Source organism: Pochonia chlamydosporia, chromosome 2 (assembly GCF_001653235.2).
Source record: "Pochonia chlamydosporia 170 chromosome 2, whole genome shotgun sequence".
NCBI lineage: Eukaryota > Fungi > Ascomycota > Sordariomycetes > Hypocreales > Clavicipitaceae > Pochonia > Pochonia chlamydosporia.
This window is the reverse complement of record NC_035791.1, coordinates 2688442-2706650: the sequence shown is the minus strand read 5'-3', so window position 1 is coordinate 2706650 and position 18209 is coordinate 2688442. Positions and strand designations below refer to the sequence as shown.

The window sequence follows — 18209 nt, the reverse complement described above, 5'->3', positions numbered from 1 at the left end:
ATGCCAGAAATCACAACTGGACTGGGCAGGATTTCGACCTCATGAGGCATGTGACTGGATAGGGAAGGCTCGTCTGAATACTTTGGGGTGGCGGGTATTAATTGCTGGGAGCTAGGTTAAACAAAAGGGACGAAAGAATACCACGAACGATTTTGGATGTCTATGCCATAAACGAGTCAGAGGAAGTTTGCAGATGGCGAAAGTGACACAATACGTACACTTGCCGCTGAGTTTGTAAGACCAATGGACCTACGTGATTCAAAGTATAATGTACCTCGTGGTCACGACATGGTAACACGTATGGCAGCGAGGTGACATGTTTGACGTGGCGGGATCATCCCGAAATCATGACAAGCTGATGGTGTTGCGGGAAGACTCGGTTTCCTGTACGTCGGAGCCGCTCCGTGATCTGGCTGGCGAGTGGGTGACACACAGGGCCTCGTTTCTTGACGTGGGTCAGTTCCATATATTGAGACATGGTCGTTCTACGACTATTCAGCTTTTGTGTATTGACGGCGCGGATTAGCAGCGTCTAGACCGATACGGAACTGGGGCATCTTGCACGGATGGGCTCATGGGCTGATGGGCTGATGGGAGCGGCGTGCCGGAGCAACGATGCTGAGGACAGAGTTGGTAGCAATAACGGAATACTTGTGTCTGGAAATACAGGATGTGGTTGTCCAATTAGAAATGATGGGTTTACCAGGAGGGGCTAGTTTTCTTCTCCATTACAACGAATAGACGACTTCACAACGTGTCTTGTCTGGATGTGATGTGAATGAACTGATGGGAGGTCAACGAGATGCACGGGGAAGTTGCCGAGGCAAATGTGGGGTTTTTGATGTCGAGATGTGTGTGTGGGGGAGATGGTCTGGTTCAATGTTGAATGGTTTGGGAGATGGCATCTGAATGGGGCTTTTTTTGATTTGACATTGGCGTCTGGGGGTGGATGGCTGGGCTGAGAGGTTCAAGTTGTTGTGGGATGTTTACTCACTAGACGGAGAAGCAGATGGAGATCAATTGATGGGGATGCAGATGGAACGGAGTCTCGGCAAGTATCTGGGTAGCGGTTGAATGCGTGTGTGTGGTGAGACGTTGGAATCTGGCAGATTGACGCATGCTTGAATGTGTGACTATGATTATTAAACTCCCATTAAGTTGGTGAGCAAATAGAAAAGAGGACAGTGATTTTGAATGCTCGTGGTACTGTATGGCGCTTGTTGCCCTCATCTTTTGCTTCCTTTGGTAAGCGGCGTGTTGCCGATTCACACCCACATGCAAGTATCATCGCCAAGGTCCTCCCAACATTGAATGCGCAAGTCGATGTGCTGAAAGAGGGTGTGCGGCCTGCAGCTGTTCCTGACACCACGTAAGGGTCCTCCTTGGCTCAATCTTCACCGGCATCTTCACATGTATCTTCTCAGCTTGGAGTGAGACCTGGTGGGTGGCCTCATCCTCGTGGTGCTGACATGATCTGGAACGCATCATGGTGCTTGGTTTTGAATTATACCCTGTCGATGAGACACCGTTCTCGTGACATTTTTTGGACGTCGAGTCAAAGTAGAGAATCTAAATGATGACGAATTGATGTCGTGTGCAGTACATGGGCTTGAATGGCATACTTGATTATTCTCGGTTGGTGGTGGTTAATGGTGCGGTTCCATCTCGACATGGAGGAACATTGAATGGACTTGGAGTCTGGTAAGTTGAGAGACATCTGCAACCCCCGACGCCACTAAAAATACACGGGCAATTGAACCAGACGCAAGCTTGCCAGCTCCATCCAACCAGACTTGACATGGGACCGGCCTTTAAGTCCCGTCGTTGCCCCAGACCCCGACTCGACCCTGATCCTATTCCACCTTGGCCGTTGTCTAGTTGTCATTAATTTTCTTCGTGGTTTCTGTCTTACACCTTGTGCATGACTTTTGCACTGTAATCGAGCGGTGCGCGAAATCCAAAGACAGACGTTGACAATCGAGGCAGCATCTGATCCCCACCAGACCAGCAGCTGTACCTGGACCTCGGGACGCTTGAGCTTCAACTGCGACTACCAGCTTCAGCCCCAGCTCTGAGCTCATCGAATTCATCTTCATGTCCGAATTTCCATAGTCACCTAACCTCGACACGACTGGCTGCTGTATCTGCAAACAACAACACCCTCACAACACCAAATCACCAACCCACCGTCCTGGCTAACCTCCTTCATCATGGACGCCATTGACATTGGGGCTCCCACGCCAACCCCATTACCAGATGCTCCGGCCAAGGACTTCATGACAGATGCCCAGTGGGAGACACTCTACGCCCTTCTTGACGGCGTTTTACCCTCCATCACATCCACCACGTCTTCTGTTGTAACAGACAAGAACACCAGCATTCTCCTATCCGACACTGAATTTGAATCCCTCATTGACGACTCCGTTGCCGCCCTTCCCAACGGCCCAGCTAGAAGCAAGGTAAAGGAATACCTCGAGTTTCGACCGTCTCAAGATGAAAAGTTCCGCGAGGATTGTCTACGGTCCCTGGCCATTGTTCCTCAGAGGGGCCAGTTGATCAAAGTCTTGAATCTTCTCGGGTGAGTGCAAAACTGACAACATCTATTCCCTCCTGACAGGCTTCTCACCCCTCATCTTTCAACACATAACCTACGACCCAAATAGTCTCTTGCTAACATGGTCTACTCAAAATAGTGGAAATGCTGGCAGCATGCTTCTGACTGGCTATTGGACCCCCATCACTCAGCAACCAACAAAGGTTCGAGAAGCCATTCTCAAGTCGTGGGCCACCTCCCGTCTCACTGCTTTACGAATGCTATCCAAGTCTCTTGCGCAAATGGCTCTAAAGGCAAATTCCATTTACAGCCCTTACTTCAGCGAGATTTCAGGCTACTCAGATGTTCCAAAAGACTGGAAACCCGTCGATGGATACGACTACAACTTCATTCAGGTACCCGCAGGCAATGGCGTCCACGAAATCACCACCGATGTGGTTATTGTTGGTTCAGGCTGCGGCGGTGGTGTTTCGGCCAAAAACTTAGCCGAGGCCGGTCACAAAGTCCTGGTTGTAGACAAGGGCTACTACTTCCCTCCGTCTCAACTTCCCATGACACAAGCCGCTGGTGCTCATTATCTGTACGATGCTGGCGGTGTGTACTTTACCGACTCGGCGAGTATAGGCATTGTCTGCGGTGGCTCCTGGGGAGGCGGCGGTACTGTCAACTGGAGCGTCTGCTTCAGGTTGCAAGACTACGTTCGTGAGGAGTGGGCTGCCAAGGGGTTGCCTCTGTTCACGTCAAGCGATTTCGACGATAGCATGGACCGTGTGTGGGACTTCATCGGGGCTAGCAAGGACGCTATCCGACAGAATCCGCGAAATCAAGCCGTGTTGGATGGCATTCAGAAGCTTGGCTGGAAGGGCGGCGTTGTCGAGCAAAACACTGGCGGAAAGGAACACTATTGTGGGCAATGCCATCTTGGTTGCGGCTCAGGAGAGAAGAGAGGTCCTTCGGTGGCTTGGCTGCCTGCTGCTGGTGATGCTGGTGCTGAATTCATGGAGGGATTTGCCGTGGACAGAGTTCTTTTTGCAGAGGATGGGGTTACTGCTGTGGGAGTGGAGGGTAAGTGGACATCTAGGGATGAGAATGGCGGAGTACACGCACATGAGAACACTCGAGTCCAACGGCGGGTTGTGATTAAGGCCAAGAAGGTCATCATCTCGGGTGGTTCCATGTGGAGTCCGGTGATTTTGGCAAAGAGTGGTATCAAGGTAAGCAAGAATGCTGAGAGGTGTCAACAAAACCCAAAAGTTCAGGTTTGGTGTGAAATTTAGAATGACATGCTAACACACTTGCGTTTTGACAACCAGAACCCCAACGTCGGAAAGCATCTCCACCTTCATCCCGTCAACTTTGTGTCCGGTGTGTTTGGCAACAGGGACATGTCATCTTGGGAGGGCGGCATCATCACTTCATATGTCGATGAGTTTGAAAACCTCGATGGCAAGGGTCACGGTGTAAAGTTGGAACCAACCAGCAACATTGTACGTGAAGTCCATTCCAAAAACCTGCAGTATCATCCGTTGATTCACCATATCAAACACTTCACCTTGGCCACAAACACACAACAGCCAGTACTAACAAGCTGAAACTCACAGCCCTACGCAACATACTCCGTCCAAAGCTGGAGAAACGGAGTCGACGCCAAACTCCTGGCAATGAAGTACCGCCACATCGGCACCTTCATCTCCCTCACCCGAGACCGCGACACCGGGCGCGTGTACCCTGACCCCCGAAAAGGCACCCCCCGCATCGACTACAACACCTCCGACTTTGACCGCGAGCACACCATCGAGGGCCTCATTGCCCTCGCCAAGATCTGCTACGTCTCAGGGGCGACCGAGATCCGCCCTCACCTCCAGCACCTGGAGCCGTTTGTGCCCAGCGACGGCGGCAAGCGACAGGCCGAGCACCAGCCTGGCAAGGACCCCGAGTTTACCGACCCCGATTTCGCCGCCTGGCTTCGGGAGCTGCGTGCCGCGGACAATAAGCCCCCTACTGCGCTGTGGATGTCTGCTCACCAGATGGGATCGTGTCGTATGAGTGCCAGTGAGGACACGGGCGTGGTTGATATGAGCGGTAGGGTTTGGGGGGCTAAGAATCTGTATGTTGCGGATGCGAGTGTTTTCCCTAGTGCGAGTGGTGTTAATCCCATGGTTACGGCGATGGCGTTGGCGGATTGGATATCAAGGGGAGTGGCGAGTGAGTTGGATGGGTAGGGGATGTTGATCGTAGTTTAACCATGGTGGACTCATTGGTGATTCCAGAATAGAAGTTGGATATTAGGCGTGTATGTTAGTCACTTGTCATGATATTGCACGTTTGTATAGTTCACAAACGTCTCGTTAGCATCTCCATGACAAATTATACCACTTTACAAATCAGTTCAAGTATCCAAAATTTGAAACAATGGACTACCCTACGGCAACTTCCCTACATCAGGCTAATCTGAGTCCGTGATTCCAACCACGTTACGTGAGACGTCGTCTGAGTAAGACCCGGGTAAATCATCGGGTTCGGTCTACGGAAAATCTTCTTCTAGAACTTTGGTTCTCGAGCATGGCGCTAGTCGGCACATTTTCCGTCTTACATCCCGTACTTGATATTATTTTGCGGCTTGCTGAACCGTTTCATCTGCCGCCGTCACTTACACGACATACTACCCTAGACACTTGGATGAGAATCAAGTCTGCAACCTGAGACAATGTCGCAAGACCAGGAAGCTAGGGTTGCACAAATGCAAATTCGTGCACCAAATGACATGTGCGATTTGGTTCACAAGAATTCAAGGCGCCACACGCAGGATTGTCGGTCAAGCATCCTGACCGCTGACCACGAGGACCATGTGCCACGGCCCATGGGGAGACCCGCGTGATCAGGTGGGAGACTCGGTGCAAGGGTCACCAGGGTCGGGCGGCTACAGACAGCAAGATTTGATACCAGGTCTCAAACTACGTCATTTCCATATTATCGTGCTCCTCCGTCTTGGAAAGAACACGGGCTTCTGGTGACACAAAGACCCCAATATGGCGGCGACGTCGAGTCTCTGTAACACATGGTTCATGTGACTTGAAGGAGTGGGTAGTGCAGGGAAGGAATTGGATTTTACCGATGAACCGGGGCTCCCTCTGGGCAGTTTTGAGTGTTCCTCTTCCTCGGGATCGGTGTGTGCGGCTCTCCACATTGAGTCCATTGTAACAGTGCACTTTTCTCCAAGGTCTTGTTCATTTTCAGTAAGGCAGAAGCTATTTTCAGGTTGTCGCATCGTCATGTTTCCATGTTTCCATGCTGCCCGCTTTTAGTGTGGGGACGCCACAGAGCACAGCCACTGCACTCTGCAGCGGCTTGTCCGATGAGTCGGTGTACAATAACTTAATGAATGACACTACGGAGTAGACGTCACTCGATGCTCCAAAAAAAGCATTTCAGGGCTTCAACATTCAAGGGTTTGGAGGCGTTGATACCCTGGACGATCTTAAATGCACGAGAGAGTGTGTGTACACTCAGCTGCTCATGGATATCAGGCAAGAATCCCAGAATGCGCATTTCTGTGGCATGGACTTGACATGCTTTGGGAAGTTTGCCCGAAGACTTGATATCGGTGCATCTCGCGTGGTAGCTGGATGGGGCTTACAACTCGGCAGCCCTACAGTTTGTGATGATGAATGCCCCTTGCTTGTTTGACACAAGTTACCGAGACTGCACTCTCAATTGTCATCGTTCTGCCTGAAAACCTCTGTATGGAGTATGGAGTAGCGCTGGGTGAGTTCTCAAAGTGCAAAACTTTGTTGGCTGCCTCTAAAAGCCCTCCGGATCCCTGTCGATGATCGTGGAGGTGCCATCTACACGTGTGGCTGGTGCCGCTCCAAGCTCGTACCTGTCAACTCCCATCCGTATCTTGATCCTGGCTGTAATGTGGCAATCTACTCACAATTCCTCTTCCAATCCTTTCGCCTATAGTTGAGCTGCCAACTGGCTTCTGTAACTTCGACATGGTTCTGACATCCCATCATGCTGTTTATGCTCGACGTGGCATGCGAAGCGCCTTTGCCACCCGTACGGTAACCGGAGTCCAGATCAACGACAATGAGAAACAACACATGCTGGCACTTTGCCACTGGGGACGTGTCATGGCCTGGGTGGTCATTTCGTCGTTTAACTTTCACATGAACAAGAGACGCAAATTGTGGCCCCAGCGGAGCAGTATGTAGCCTTTATTTTGAAGTGAGGCATCCAAGCGAATTGCACTTTATGGCATGACGATGTGGTCTTGAACCAGATGAGGTTTCGTTGAGCGCAACTGTTGGTGGTTGTGCGTGGTTTTGAAACCTTCTGGCACTCAGACCGTCTTTGCAAATGATGACCAACCACAGGCACAGGACCAAAGACATACAACGCTAGATCGGCAATGGCCCCGTGACCTGGAAACCCCTTGTTGAAGAAAGAAAGCAAGCCCAGCCCATAACTACCAATGACTGCGTGCGTGTACTGATAACCCATTACATGCAGGGCCAGTACTGGCTTTTGTTGACCCTGGATGGGATTGAGCTACAGCGGATCAGCGAATGGTGGCTAGAATAACCAGCAAGCAAATCGATGAAGGTTTATCGGGCTGCATTTCTCTCTAGCTTCCTCTATCCGGAGAGATTTGGCATGGGGAGTATTTGTTTCTCCCTTCTTTGCACAGTCTGCTGCCTGTCGTGTTATACCACGCCCAGAACAGTGTACTCCCTTCACCAATATATTGGTAAGTGCATGGCGGTGGATCGTGTGGGCGTGCGACCTTGTCAACGTGTTGCGTCGGCTTGACTTGACCCGGCTGGCGTCGAGTCCGATAGTCCTCAAGCCTGTCAGACAGGGAACCTCTCCCGGACCGCTCAAAGAATGCGTGCTGGTGGGTGTTGCCGTAACGTGAACCTTGCGACATGGGTTGCTCGACGAGTCACTTCAGAAAACAGCCTGCGCGGCAAAAATGGCGGAGTCGGACAAAAATAACCTTGGCATCAGGATTCATTCCTGTTTCCTTCTCCGTAAACGTGTGAGACTGCATCGTGCATCAAGCTCCTATTTGGTATGACTTGCAACAGTGACGGTGGCTTTCTGTGGTGGTACGCAACCCTGTACGCTATTAGCTACCAAGTTTGTAGGAACCGTTGTCGTTGCGAGCAGCCGTTTATTGTTTGCGAGCATCGTTGTACGCTCGTGCATACTCATCGATTACGAATCGTCCTGCACTACAATGTTTGTTGGCCCGTAGCGAACTTTACTTGTGCTTTACATAGTGCGTTGGTTGGAGCATTGTAAGGTAAGCACATACCAGACCCTGAACCGATATTACAATCCTCGCATCTCAGCCAAGCGCCAGTCATCCAAACTTCTCTCTTGCTGGCTGAATTCAGTAGATCACGACAGGGATGCAAATAGTGGTCCAAGGGCAAGAATTGCGACAGTTGCCCGACTTGGGCAGTTCTGGTAAAAGGCCATAATCGAACTTGAGCACTGGCAGAACAGGGGGCAGAGAACCTTGCATGGGGCATTGGCTTGGTTGGCTTTGGCCATGGGCATGATGATGACTGGAGCATGCAAATAGGAAAGATTTGTCTGGCGCTTGAGCTTCTTCACCTGGCTGCCTGGCTCTCTCGCATATGTCTCCGTCGCTCCTTCCCAGCCAACAGCATCTCCCAGTAACGGATATGGACAGAGTAATCAACTTTTTTTTGTCATCCAGGATGCTGCGTTTTGACGACTCACTTGTCGCACGTGCACTTTGCCGCCACATTCGCTAAAGCACAATTGCAGAAAGAAGTCCTGTCAGGGTAACGAGCTCGCGTGCACTTTGGTTCGTCCTTTGTTCTACCCACACCCCTTCTCAACTTCATGGGCTAGGCCATCCTTGATAACATCGAAGGAGATGTGCAATTATTTCGCCACAGCTCAGGCGTTGCTGGTATCCTATCCATGCCAGACAACCTCAAAGACTTGAAGCTCTTTGGCGATTCAGGAGAACGCTCCTCATGCCGCAGCGGCATTGGCCGTCTGGGTAGCCCGAATTCCATTCGCCATGCAACCTAGTGTTCGCACCAAGGAATAAAACGAGAATGGACATGACTTGACATTTCCTAGCATGGGCGCACATTGCATGAATGGTGTTGACTGGTACGGTCCCATCCCAGATGGAGTCATACCCGCAACGGAGAATCAAAGCTCAGTTTCATCAGGAACAATCCAGAAGAGACAAGCCATTTTGTGTTCACCGAGCAGGCGCCGACGCCGGACAGAAGTTCCCTTGCCAGCCATCATGTTCAACAAGACGCTTTGTCCTTTGTCTTTTGGCCCCCCTGGTACGGGTAGCCATAGGGCTGGAGGCGTTGGTGCTGCGTATCTTACACCCGTCTCATCTCGGTATGCATTCCATCAAAGCCTGTCTCGACAATATCAGATCGACAATACAGGCCACGGACATTATACCTGTTTCTGCTTCTCAATTTCCTTCTCGGTACCTTGCTTCAATTGCCACTGGTCCTCCCCGCCTTCCCCTGTGTCGTTCCGTGCCTCCCAAACGGGATGCAGCCGCCTGGTTTGATGGGACTTGCAAGTTAGTCCACCTTTGACAAAAGCCTCAAGACTATAAAGGTGAGGTCTGACACTATCATTGGTCTGTCCCTTCGAAATCCTGTCCAATCAGCAGCAACTTCTCGGTCAGTCAGCCCTCAACTCCACCAACACCACCATCGGCTCGTTCTAGCCATAACTTAGTACAGCCAATCACCGACCAGAAGCGCGACTTCAACGTTTTGGGTCTCAGCTCTCACCCGCCGCTTGGCACAGGAGACAGGGTGGTCAATATCATACGAGCCCGTCTTCTTGTTCTTGTTGGTCTATCCCTCAATACCGGACCAGAATTATTCCTCGAGGTTCCCCAGTTTATCCTTCTCCGTGGTGGTACAGCACTTTGCCATCAATGTTACAAACTTGATGAGCAGTCCATTTCCCCTGGGTCTGTGCATTAGCTGGGTTCGAGATTAGAGTGTCATGGCCCAACCAAGACACCGGAACAAGTATCATGAACGGAGCAGGCTCACGGCAGTCCGGGGGTCTTCTTCACTCTTCAGGGATATTCTATACCCGCGGCCCCTAATCAGCGGCTTCTCCCTCTACGGGACCCGTCTAGATACCGACTGTCGATCTGGGAAGCTCAGGGACTAGCCGCCCAGTGGCTACAGACTTTCCATCGATATCCGTTTTCACACGCTGTTCGCCAACTCAATAGCTACACCAGTACCAGAAGTCGTCAAGTAACAACTACACCTGTAACACCAAAATAGGTGGGTTCTAGAGAATCTTCTCAGACCCCGCGTCGACGTACTGTTTGTTGGTCGGAAGGGCAGGCACATTTCACACCTGCATATCAAATCCTACATGTAATATGTAGGCAATTATGCACGTCATGCTCACGCCCCCAGGATGAACAGAGTAGTGTGGGAGATAATGTCCTTCTGGTCAATTCACTTGACATGCCATGTCCTGACAGGTCGCAATTTGCTCAGTCATGGCCACTCACCTCAAATTTCAACTGGCTCCGATTCTTCCGGGTGAAACTGATACAGCACAAAAACGCTCCCTGGAGGAGGCGCCCGTCCCCGGCGCCCAGAATCTAGGGAGGGTCACGGCGAGTCCTTGGTGGCCGAACGGACCAACCTCATTTCCTTTGTGCATGTTCGGCGCGTATCTGGAAGCTGCCATGTGAGTGAGATCGCGATGCCAAAAGCAGGTCAGGACACATTGATAGTGCCATCGAGGTTGGAACCCCTTCCCATGTTCAGCCCAAACCCTGGTCGGTGTCTGGAAAGAGCGTGAGGGTCTCTGTATGTATGCCGGATGTCTTCGATTAGCATCCAAGACATTTCTCCACGACGCAATTGCTCTGCGGGTGTGAGGCGTGAGTGCCTCCTCCACACTTTCGATTTCTCACTGGGCAGCCAGGTCTGCAAATATCTGCACAGTTCTCTAAAACTTGTACGGAGTACGGAGTACACGTTTTGGATATGCAACGGGACAAAGAGAGTGGATGTGGTTGTTTTCCTTTGTTGGTTCAGTGAACCCGGGCCGGCTGCCGCGCGAGCTCTTTCTGAAAACCAAGATGGGACTGCAACCCAACTGTCCCGTACAGTCCGTCTCAATGTTATCACTTTTCACATTCAAAGGCAGGGTAGGGTATAAGCGGTAGGAGGATAGAAAACTGGCCGTGTCCACTTCGCCGACTAGAAACAGGAAGTACGGCCTACGTTGAAGCTAGTATGAGCGAGTTGGCTGCTCCCATGCCGTGGGAAGATGTCTCAACAACTGCATATCAGATCGGCCGTGTTAGACGAAGCGCCGAGCTTGGTGGCATCGTTTCTGGTTTGACAAGGAGGCGTCGCAAAAACGACAACGGTCGTCTTTAGCAGGCGCTGGCTGGGGAAAGGTCCAGCCACCTTTGTGTGGCTCCGAAAATTACCATGATATGGGCAACAGCCATGGAATGATTTGCGACCTCTCAGAGATGGCATGTGGCTGGCTGTGTTTCTTTTGGCTAGCCCAGTATTCCTTAACATCTTCAAGGGAAACAAAAGCATGTGCTTGTCTCTTTTCTCACCCTTCTGTTCAGTCGAAATGCTCGAGTGCCTCAACACAAGGTTCAAGCCATAGTTGGCAAAGAAGTAAACCTGGTCACCGTCTATCTATCTGAGGCGGCTGTGTTTGGCGGGCAAATGTGCTCGACTGTAAATGGTAGCTTGCGTGGCACTTGGAAGGTTCCAAGGCTGCGTGAAGCACCGTATCGGCACATGCTGATGCAAATTGAGCACAGGCTGAGGAAGCATCAGTGTACGCTTTAGTGCAAATCTCCGGAGTTTGAGCAAGACGCATATGTGGCGTTGCGATGCAGCTTTCAGCTAGACAAGACCCAAGAAGGACGTTGCACACCATGGCATGGAACACAAACTTGGGTATGCAAAGCACACACCACACGAGAACGCCTGAGGCCAGGATTTTTGCTTGAGGGATGGGGGGGTGTGGTTGCGGTCGTGATTGTGGCCTAGCCAGGCTTGATATGCAGGTCGCAGCACAGCCATGATGAGCAGCGTGGAGGCAGAAGAGAGACACAGAATTTGCAGAGGACGACTGCGACTGCATGATGGTGGACCCCGCAGGTTGCAGTAGTACCAAGTGCCGTTGCCACAAAAAAAGATCATGGACAAGGGCGATCTTGGGCCCATTGCGAAGGGCCGGCTATGGTGGACCTCTGTTGCAAGGTGGAAAGGAAGAGTGACATGGACCATGAGGTTATCCATACTTCCCAGGCAAGCAGGCCACGACCAGGCATGACCAGGGCTATGGCCGCGGTAAATGCGCACCAGACCAGACGCACAACTCCAGTTGGCCGCTTCGGCCGGTGCGAGGTCACCCTGTCTATTGATGTCCATGCCTACCTACCTAGTAGGTATGGAGTCTTGGGAGGCAGCTGGCCAAAATGTTTCCATGTCAAGATTTTCTTTGGCGGGCCCATGAAGGATTCGACGTCGGGGTTGACGATTCTAAGTTTGACAGTTGAAGAGTTAAAGTTAGAAATTTCAAGGTTCAACGTGTGGGCGAGAGGCCTACCAGTCAGTCCGTGGGTACTCCAGCGGCCTGGTGCTGAGCCATTTTCATGGCTGGGCTATTATTGTCTTGCAGTACGAGGTCGAGGTTGAGCAGACCAGACACGATGATTTGTGCATGTACAGATGTACAGATGTACTGATGTACCGGTGCCGGCCACTTGAGCAGGTGCGCCGCCCGTTCTTGGCTGAAGCTAGTCCACAATGGCTGCTCAAGTGGACAAGACCAGACACTGCAGTCAGTCATCAAATGTCATTGACCTCCATGTCCAGTCTGGTCGAGTCTGGTCCCGTCTGCGGTCTGGTGTGCTGTGCCCCCCCTCCGCCAACACAGTGGCCGACAATAGTGGCCCAGTGCATGTAGTGCGTCGTGTACCGCCTCTGCAGGCGTCGGTGCTCACGCTGACCTCCATCGAATGCCCCCCAGCTGGTGCCATGTCCCAGTGGCCCGCCCTCCCACCAGACAGAGACACACACACACACACACACACACACAATCGAAAGCGAGCAAGTATAACTCCCCTCCGGTGCCACCCTCCAACTTCCAGTCTGGTCTCTTCTCTTCCCTCCTCACGACACCCTCGTCCGCCTTTCTCTTCTTCTTGGCTACGGCCGTCAGCAGGCGATCCCCTCATAAAGCCAACATATTCTCGGCACTCCCTGCTCGGCTCCGTTGCCTCGATTCTCTTTTTCATAGCTGTCTTTTTTTTATATTCCCCTCCAGAAAGAGTTATTTTGTTCGTTCTCCCATCTGCCATCTACCGGCCGACCCCTCCTCAGTTCCCACCCGCCGCCGGCCCGCCCCTCGTCCACCCTCAAATAACCCCGCCACAATTTCAACTGCCATTTGAGTGTCCGCGACGGCCTCAGTTCTCCTAATGCCTGTCCAGCTTCTCCCGGCTTCGGCCGCAGCCTTTGCCCCGAGGGCATCTTCTGTCAACGTTGTTTTGGGATCCAAGGTTGAGGGATGGCTTACACAAACTTTGAAGCGAGTCAACAGGGTAAAACGTCCTCTCAACAGCGTCCCTCAACACCAAAGATGCCTTACCGAGACCTTGTCCTCACCCAATGCCATCTGGACTCTTGCCTCCATCATGCTGCCCAAGCTTCCCGAAGCTGAGATGCCCACCGAGGAACCCGAACTCTACTTTAGCTATCAGCTGGTTCACATTGAGGCCTATATTGTTCACGTCGATATGGTCTTGCGCAACGAAGTCGCCTACAAACTCACAACCGATACAATCGATGCCCTGGTCGAGTACCACGAGAAGATCCATTGCGTTGACGCCAAGGCAAACACCTACGACTGGTCAGAGAAGGAGCAACAGTGCAAAAAGCTCCACGAAGACTTTGTCCAGGCTGTCAACAAGTTTGTCTACCGCACTCATGTCAGCGCCCTGGAAGGTCTCGAAGAGGAGGGTGCTGGTGAATTGCTCTGCGGCAAAAGTGAAGAGGTCAAGAACAACCTCATCGGACTGATGAAGCCTCTACTGCCTCCACCCCCCCGCGTTGTGGATGTTGTGCGCCAACCTCCTCTCCTCCCCAGCTCTCCGGTCAACAATATGTGGTCACAGCCTGCCATGCACGGCTCCCTGCCCGCCGTGGAACCATGGCGAGTCCTGCCTTCAAGCCCAAGCGTGACGTCGACATCAGCAGATTCCAGCGCTTCCATGTGGGCGACCATGGGCATGAGCGACGTCCAGATGCCCTCGCCTACCCCGGCCTTTACCCAACCACACGTCACTGCTGCTCTCTACTTCAGCTCGCCACCCATCAGCGCGCCAATGCCCGCAGCTCTGCCTCTGCCTAGCATGCTTGCATCATCACAATGTGGCGTAAGCGTCGGCATGGGTGGATTCGGTTGGGATCGCTACCAGGAGTACGCGACTATAATGTGACAACCACAACCGGTCACGGGGGACGGTTATCCAGCGGTAACGACAACGTCTTAATATGCTGCTGCGCCGTTGAGTCCTTTTTTAATGTTTCTCGGGACCAGAGAAAGAGTTCAGGAGCATCATGCACACACCACAGTTTTGATATAAAGCGACATAGACACCACTATCGAAACGGCATTTGAATCGGCGTTTATAATTTTGCATTGGGAACGGAGTTCGAACAAACTCGGCAAATATCCACTCTTCTGGGACACAAAGCGGTTTTGAGATTTTTTTCCTGCGACAATTTTTTTTTACCTTCTTTTGCTATTTGCATTTCGGTCTTTGCGTGGTCCCGTCCTTTTACCAGCAACTTAGCGATAGCACGCATGGGGTTCGGAAGATGGTCTTCGATTACAGTTGTCTTTTTCCGATATCACGAGGCCTCCTCGCCGCAGTGCATCAATCCCGCTAGCTCGGGACACGTGTTGCAACTGGGCAGGGAAAACCCGATCAGCAATCAAGGCGGTTCGCGACTTTTTCCTTCATTTCCTGGACACCCTACATTTTCCTTTTTCTTTTTTTCAGCTTTATTTTCTTTGTTCCGGTGCCTTTGGGTTAAAGATAAGAGGAATATGCAGCAATGCACGATACTCGGCTAGGATCCGAGACAGACTCCTTTGTTGGATTCTTGATTCCCCGACATTTCCATTCTTCATCTTATTTTTAAACTTTAACCGTTTGCCTATATTTTCGGTGCGGCTTGTACAAAGACTTCCTACGGATGATGCCTCAACAATTCTGACGTTCCGGTCACCACACACGCTTTCACTTTTCCCAATGTATTTTCTTTCTTGTTTCCTGTCTTGACGAATTGAGAGATGACGACGACCAACGACTACTTGACGACACTTAATGGATTACGATCGAAATGTTCTGAGACGTATGAACGGACGACATGATGCGGCTTGATGCCGAATGGCGACCATTTTCATCGACACGGAACGACACGTCAACTCGTCACGAAAGGAGAATTGTGTAATAGAAATCTGGACTGGTTCTCAGATTTTGGTTACCTATTCCACCTGGCGGTCGCGCTACAACACTAATACTTCGTTAAGAGGCTCGTCTTGGAAGCTTATCTGGAATCTGCTTTCAGGCTCGCCTGGCACTGGCTGTCAACAGGATCAAAACAGCCAAGTATCCACAGGCCAGACCGGCCTTGGAGATTTGGATATGGGAAGGTGAAGGTATTTTTCAGGTATCAACGAAAGAACTGGGCCGTGACGATTGCTCAATGCTGTGCAGAACAGCAGTTGGCACGGCGTCTTTATCTTGCCGTTCAGCCCAGAGTTTCGTATCATGCGCTTGAGAGCATTCTGCCCGCAGCAATGCTGGGCAACGTGACTCTCATACGGTAGGCAGACGAGAACGTATGGTTGTCGTGACAGCCGTATTGTCTCATTGCCTACCTTTGTGAATCATGTCGAAGCATCAGGACATGGTTCGAAACCATGACGGGCACAACAAGTAGTTCATCTCACTACAATGAAACTGGACTCAACTACTACGATTCCAGTCATACACGACTCAGCCGAGCTCTAGTCGTGGGCATGTCTGGGACTGAGTACAAGAGGAGTTTCCGCCACAAGCGGGTTGACGTATCCCCAAAGGCTGTAGACCAGCCGTAGCGGCACCGTCAACCCCTGGACTGCAGCGCAGGTTTGTGAGCACTGAGATGCTGGATATTATAACCCCCCGGCGTGCATGCGATGTAAAGAGAGAGGAAAAGGGGGCGAGAAATGGCCGCCTCTTTCTCTCTGACATGGTCTTCCGGTTTGTCCGTCGCATGCATTGGGTTTCTATATACACCAAGGACAAGCGCACCGCTGCTGCAAAGGGGACCCCCTGCTCGTTTGTTCTTTAGTCGTTGCAGTATTATAGTTAATCTAAATACGAACAAATTTGTTCCACCCACTTTGTTGTGACGCGCATGAATCTGGTGATGTATGTATACGTAGGCGACGAAGGCCTGCTAGTTGTCACTGTAGGCAAGGACACAAAGTATCTTACAATCAAACTATATACGATTTAGTTATTGTATTCCTAGCAAAGATGTTGTCAAGTATATAAAATCCCATGTTTCGTAACATATTCATCCATCTTTCGCAATACAATTACGCCAGTTTCTCAGTTTGCTCCTCGATAGCCTTCCCCAGACCCCCATCCACTCTTCTAAACATATCATACGTTCTCTTCCGCGTATCAGCCTTGGCGGCACACAAATGCCCCGCGACATTCGAAATAAAATTCTCCTGCTGGCCTGGCGTACGGCCCAGCACCTTCCACAGACCAGTCGCCTGCACGAAATCCTCATCGGTAACGTCTCCAAACAAATCATACACCGCCGCGCCAGACCACTTCTCATGAGTGACGGTCGGCTTCACGGGCTTATATGTCAGTGAGCGGTACGAGCTCGGGTAATTTGGGTTTGCGCCGTAGTTGCCATTGACAACCATGCCGCCGTCTCTCTGGAAGGGATTGAACGCGTGGAGGGGCTTGTTGACGGGGATTTGCTGGTAGTTTGTCCCCAGACGGTGACGATGGGTGTCAGGGTAGGAGAACAGGCGGGATTGCAGGACCGGGTCGACGGAGGGTTCTATGCCAGGGACGAGGTGGGAGGGCGAGAAGGCGAGTTGCTCGATCTCGGCGAAGTAGTTTTCCACGTTTTTGTTGAGCGTGAGCTTGCCTACCGGTCGGAGGGGAACGTCCTTCTGCGGCCACACCTTTGTCAGGTCGAAGATGTTCCAGCGGAACTTTTCGGCCTGTTCTGGCGTGAGAACTTGCACGTAGACAGTCCAGCTGGGGTGGTCACCGCGCTGAATAGCTTCAAAGAGGTCCTGGGTATGCCAGTCGGGGTTCTCGGAGGCCAGTTTGCCAGCTTCCTCGTTGGTGAAGGTCTTGATGCCCTGGTCCGTCTTGATATGGACCTGGGTGTACACAAAGCTGCCGTCCGGCTTGGTCCATTTGTGCGTGTGGCCCGAGTATCCATTCATATGGCGGAACGAGTAGGGCGTCCCCCTGTCGGAGAAGAGCGTCATGACCTGGTGGATGGCCTCCTGGTGCGTGGACAGGTAGTCCCAGAACATGGTGGCGTCCTTGAGGTTCGTCTGCGGGTTGCGCTTCTGGGTGTGGATGAAGAGCGGAAACTTTGTGGGATCGCGGATGAAGAAGACGGGCGTGTTGTTGTACACCCAGTCGAAGTTGCCTTCCTCGGTGTAGAACTTGACGGAGAAGCCTCGCGGGTCGCGGGCCGAGTCTGCTGAGCCCTTTTCGCCGCCGACGGTTGAGAAGCGGGCTACGCAGGGCGTCTTTTTGCCGACTTGGTTGAACATGTTGATGCTGGTGATGTCGGTGACGTCGTGGGTGACTGTGAATTCGCCGTATGCGCCGGCGCCTTTGGCGTGGACGACTCGTTCGGGAATACGTTCACCTTTGGGTTGGGTTGTTAACGTCTGTGTCTTTCTTTTTGATGGTGATGTATGAGTTTTGGTGTTGACGGCACTTACGGTCAAAGTGAGCTAGGGTGTCGATGAGGTGAAAGTCTTGGAGTAGCAACGGACCCATTGGCCCGGGGCGTTGCCATCCTTCGGGGTTGTTGATGGGAGCGCCGTTGGAGGTTGTGTATACGGGCTTTTCATTGTAGCGATATGTTGAATGGGCTTCGTTGGCACCCATGATGGCGAGTTGTATGAGGAGTTGTGATGGTGGCCTTGGTGTAAGTGAGTCGTGAGATAGTATTGAGTGAGAACTGAGTGAGATTGTATCGACACAGCTCAAGTAGCACTTTTGATCGAGGAAAATGCTATTTTCAAATTATGTATAGCAAGTAAACCGCAAAGAGCCAGATTTATGAACGATGAATAGTGGCGTCCACACTTATACTGCTCAAGTCAACGGTGACTCTATATACTTTGAACGCCGCAAACGAGCCCGTAACGACCGGGGCTCATCATAACTCAGTTTGCCATGATACATGGCAGACCGGCAAGACCGCTACTGACATCTTTGTCAGTATTCATGCACATGTAGCATCATCGCAGTCGCCACAAGTGAACGGTTGACTTCAAGCCACCA

At 51.6% G+C, this 18209-nt stretch overlaps 4 protein-coding genes across 4 annotated transcripts; 3 read left to right on the top strand and 1 right to left on the bottom strand.

The window, feature by feature from the left end:
• Positions 1 to 2210: 2210 nt before the first annotated feature.
• On the top strand, positions 2211 to 4776 carry VFPPC_02925 (GMC oxidoreductase domain-containing protein; the record flags this gene model as incomplete). Its single annotated transcript, XM_018282500.1, has 4 exons — positions 2211 to 2578; positions 2694 to 3768; positions 3868 to 4041; positions 4156 to 4776. 4 exons carry the CDS (start codon positions 2211 to 2213, stop codon positions 4774 to 4776), a joined length of 2238 nt encoding a protein of 745 aa, XP_018146999.1.
• Positions 4777 to 8681: 3905 nt separating this feature from the next.
• On the top strand, positions 8682 to 9140 carry VFPPC_15581 (hypothetical protein; the record flags this gene model as incomplete). Its single annotated transcript, XM_018293334.1, has 1 exon — positions 8682 to 9140. One exon carries the CDS (start codon positions 8682 to 8684, stop codon positions 9138 to 9140), a length of 459 nt encoding a protein of 152 aa, XP_018146998.1.
• A 3933-nt stretch (positions 9141 to 13073) lies between these two features.
• On the top strand, positions 13074 to 14093 carry VFPPC_13361 (hypothetical protein; the record flags this gene model as incomplete). Its single annotated transcript, XM_018291138.1, has 1 exon — positions 13074 to 14093. One exon carries the CDS (start codon positions 13074 to 13076, stop codon positions 14091 to 14093), a length of 1020 nt encoding a protein of 339 aa, XP_018146997.1.
• A 2156-nt stretch (positions 14094 to 16249) lies between these two features.
• On the bottom strand, positions 16250 to 17810 carry VFPPC_02922 (catalase; the record flags this gene model as incomplete). Its single annotated transcript, XM_022428299.1, has 2 exons — positions 16250 to 17565; positions 17642 to 17810. The coding sequence occupies 2 exons, from the start codon at positions 17808 to 17810 to the stop codon at positions 16250 to 16252; spliced, it is 1485 nt and encodes a 494-aa protein (XP_022284578.1).
• Between the last annotated feature and the right edge of the window lie 399 nt (positions 17811 to 18209).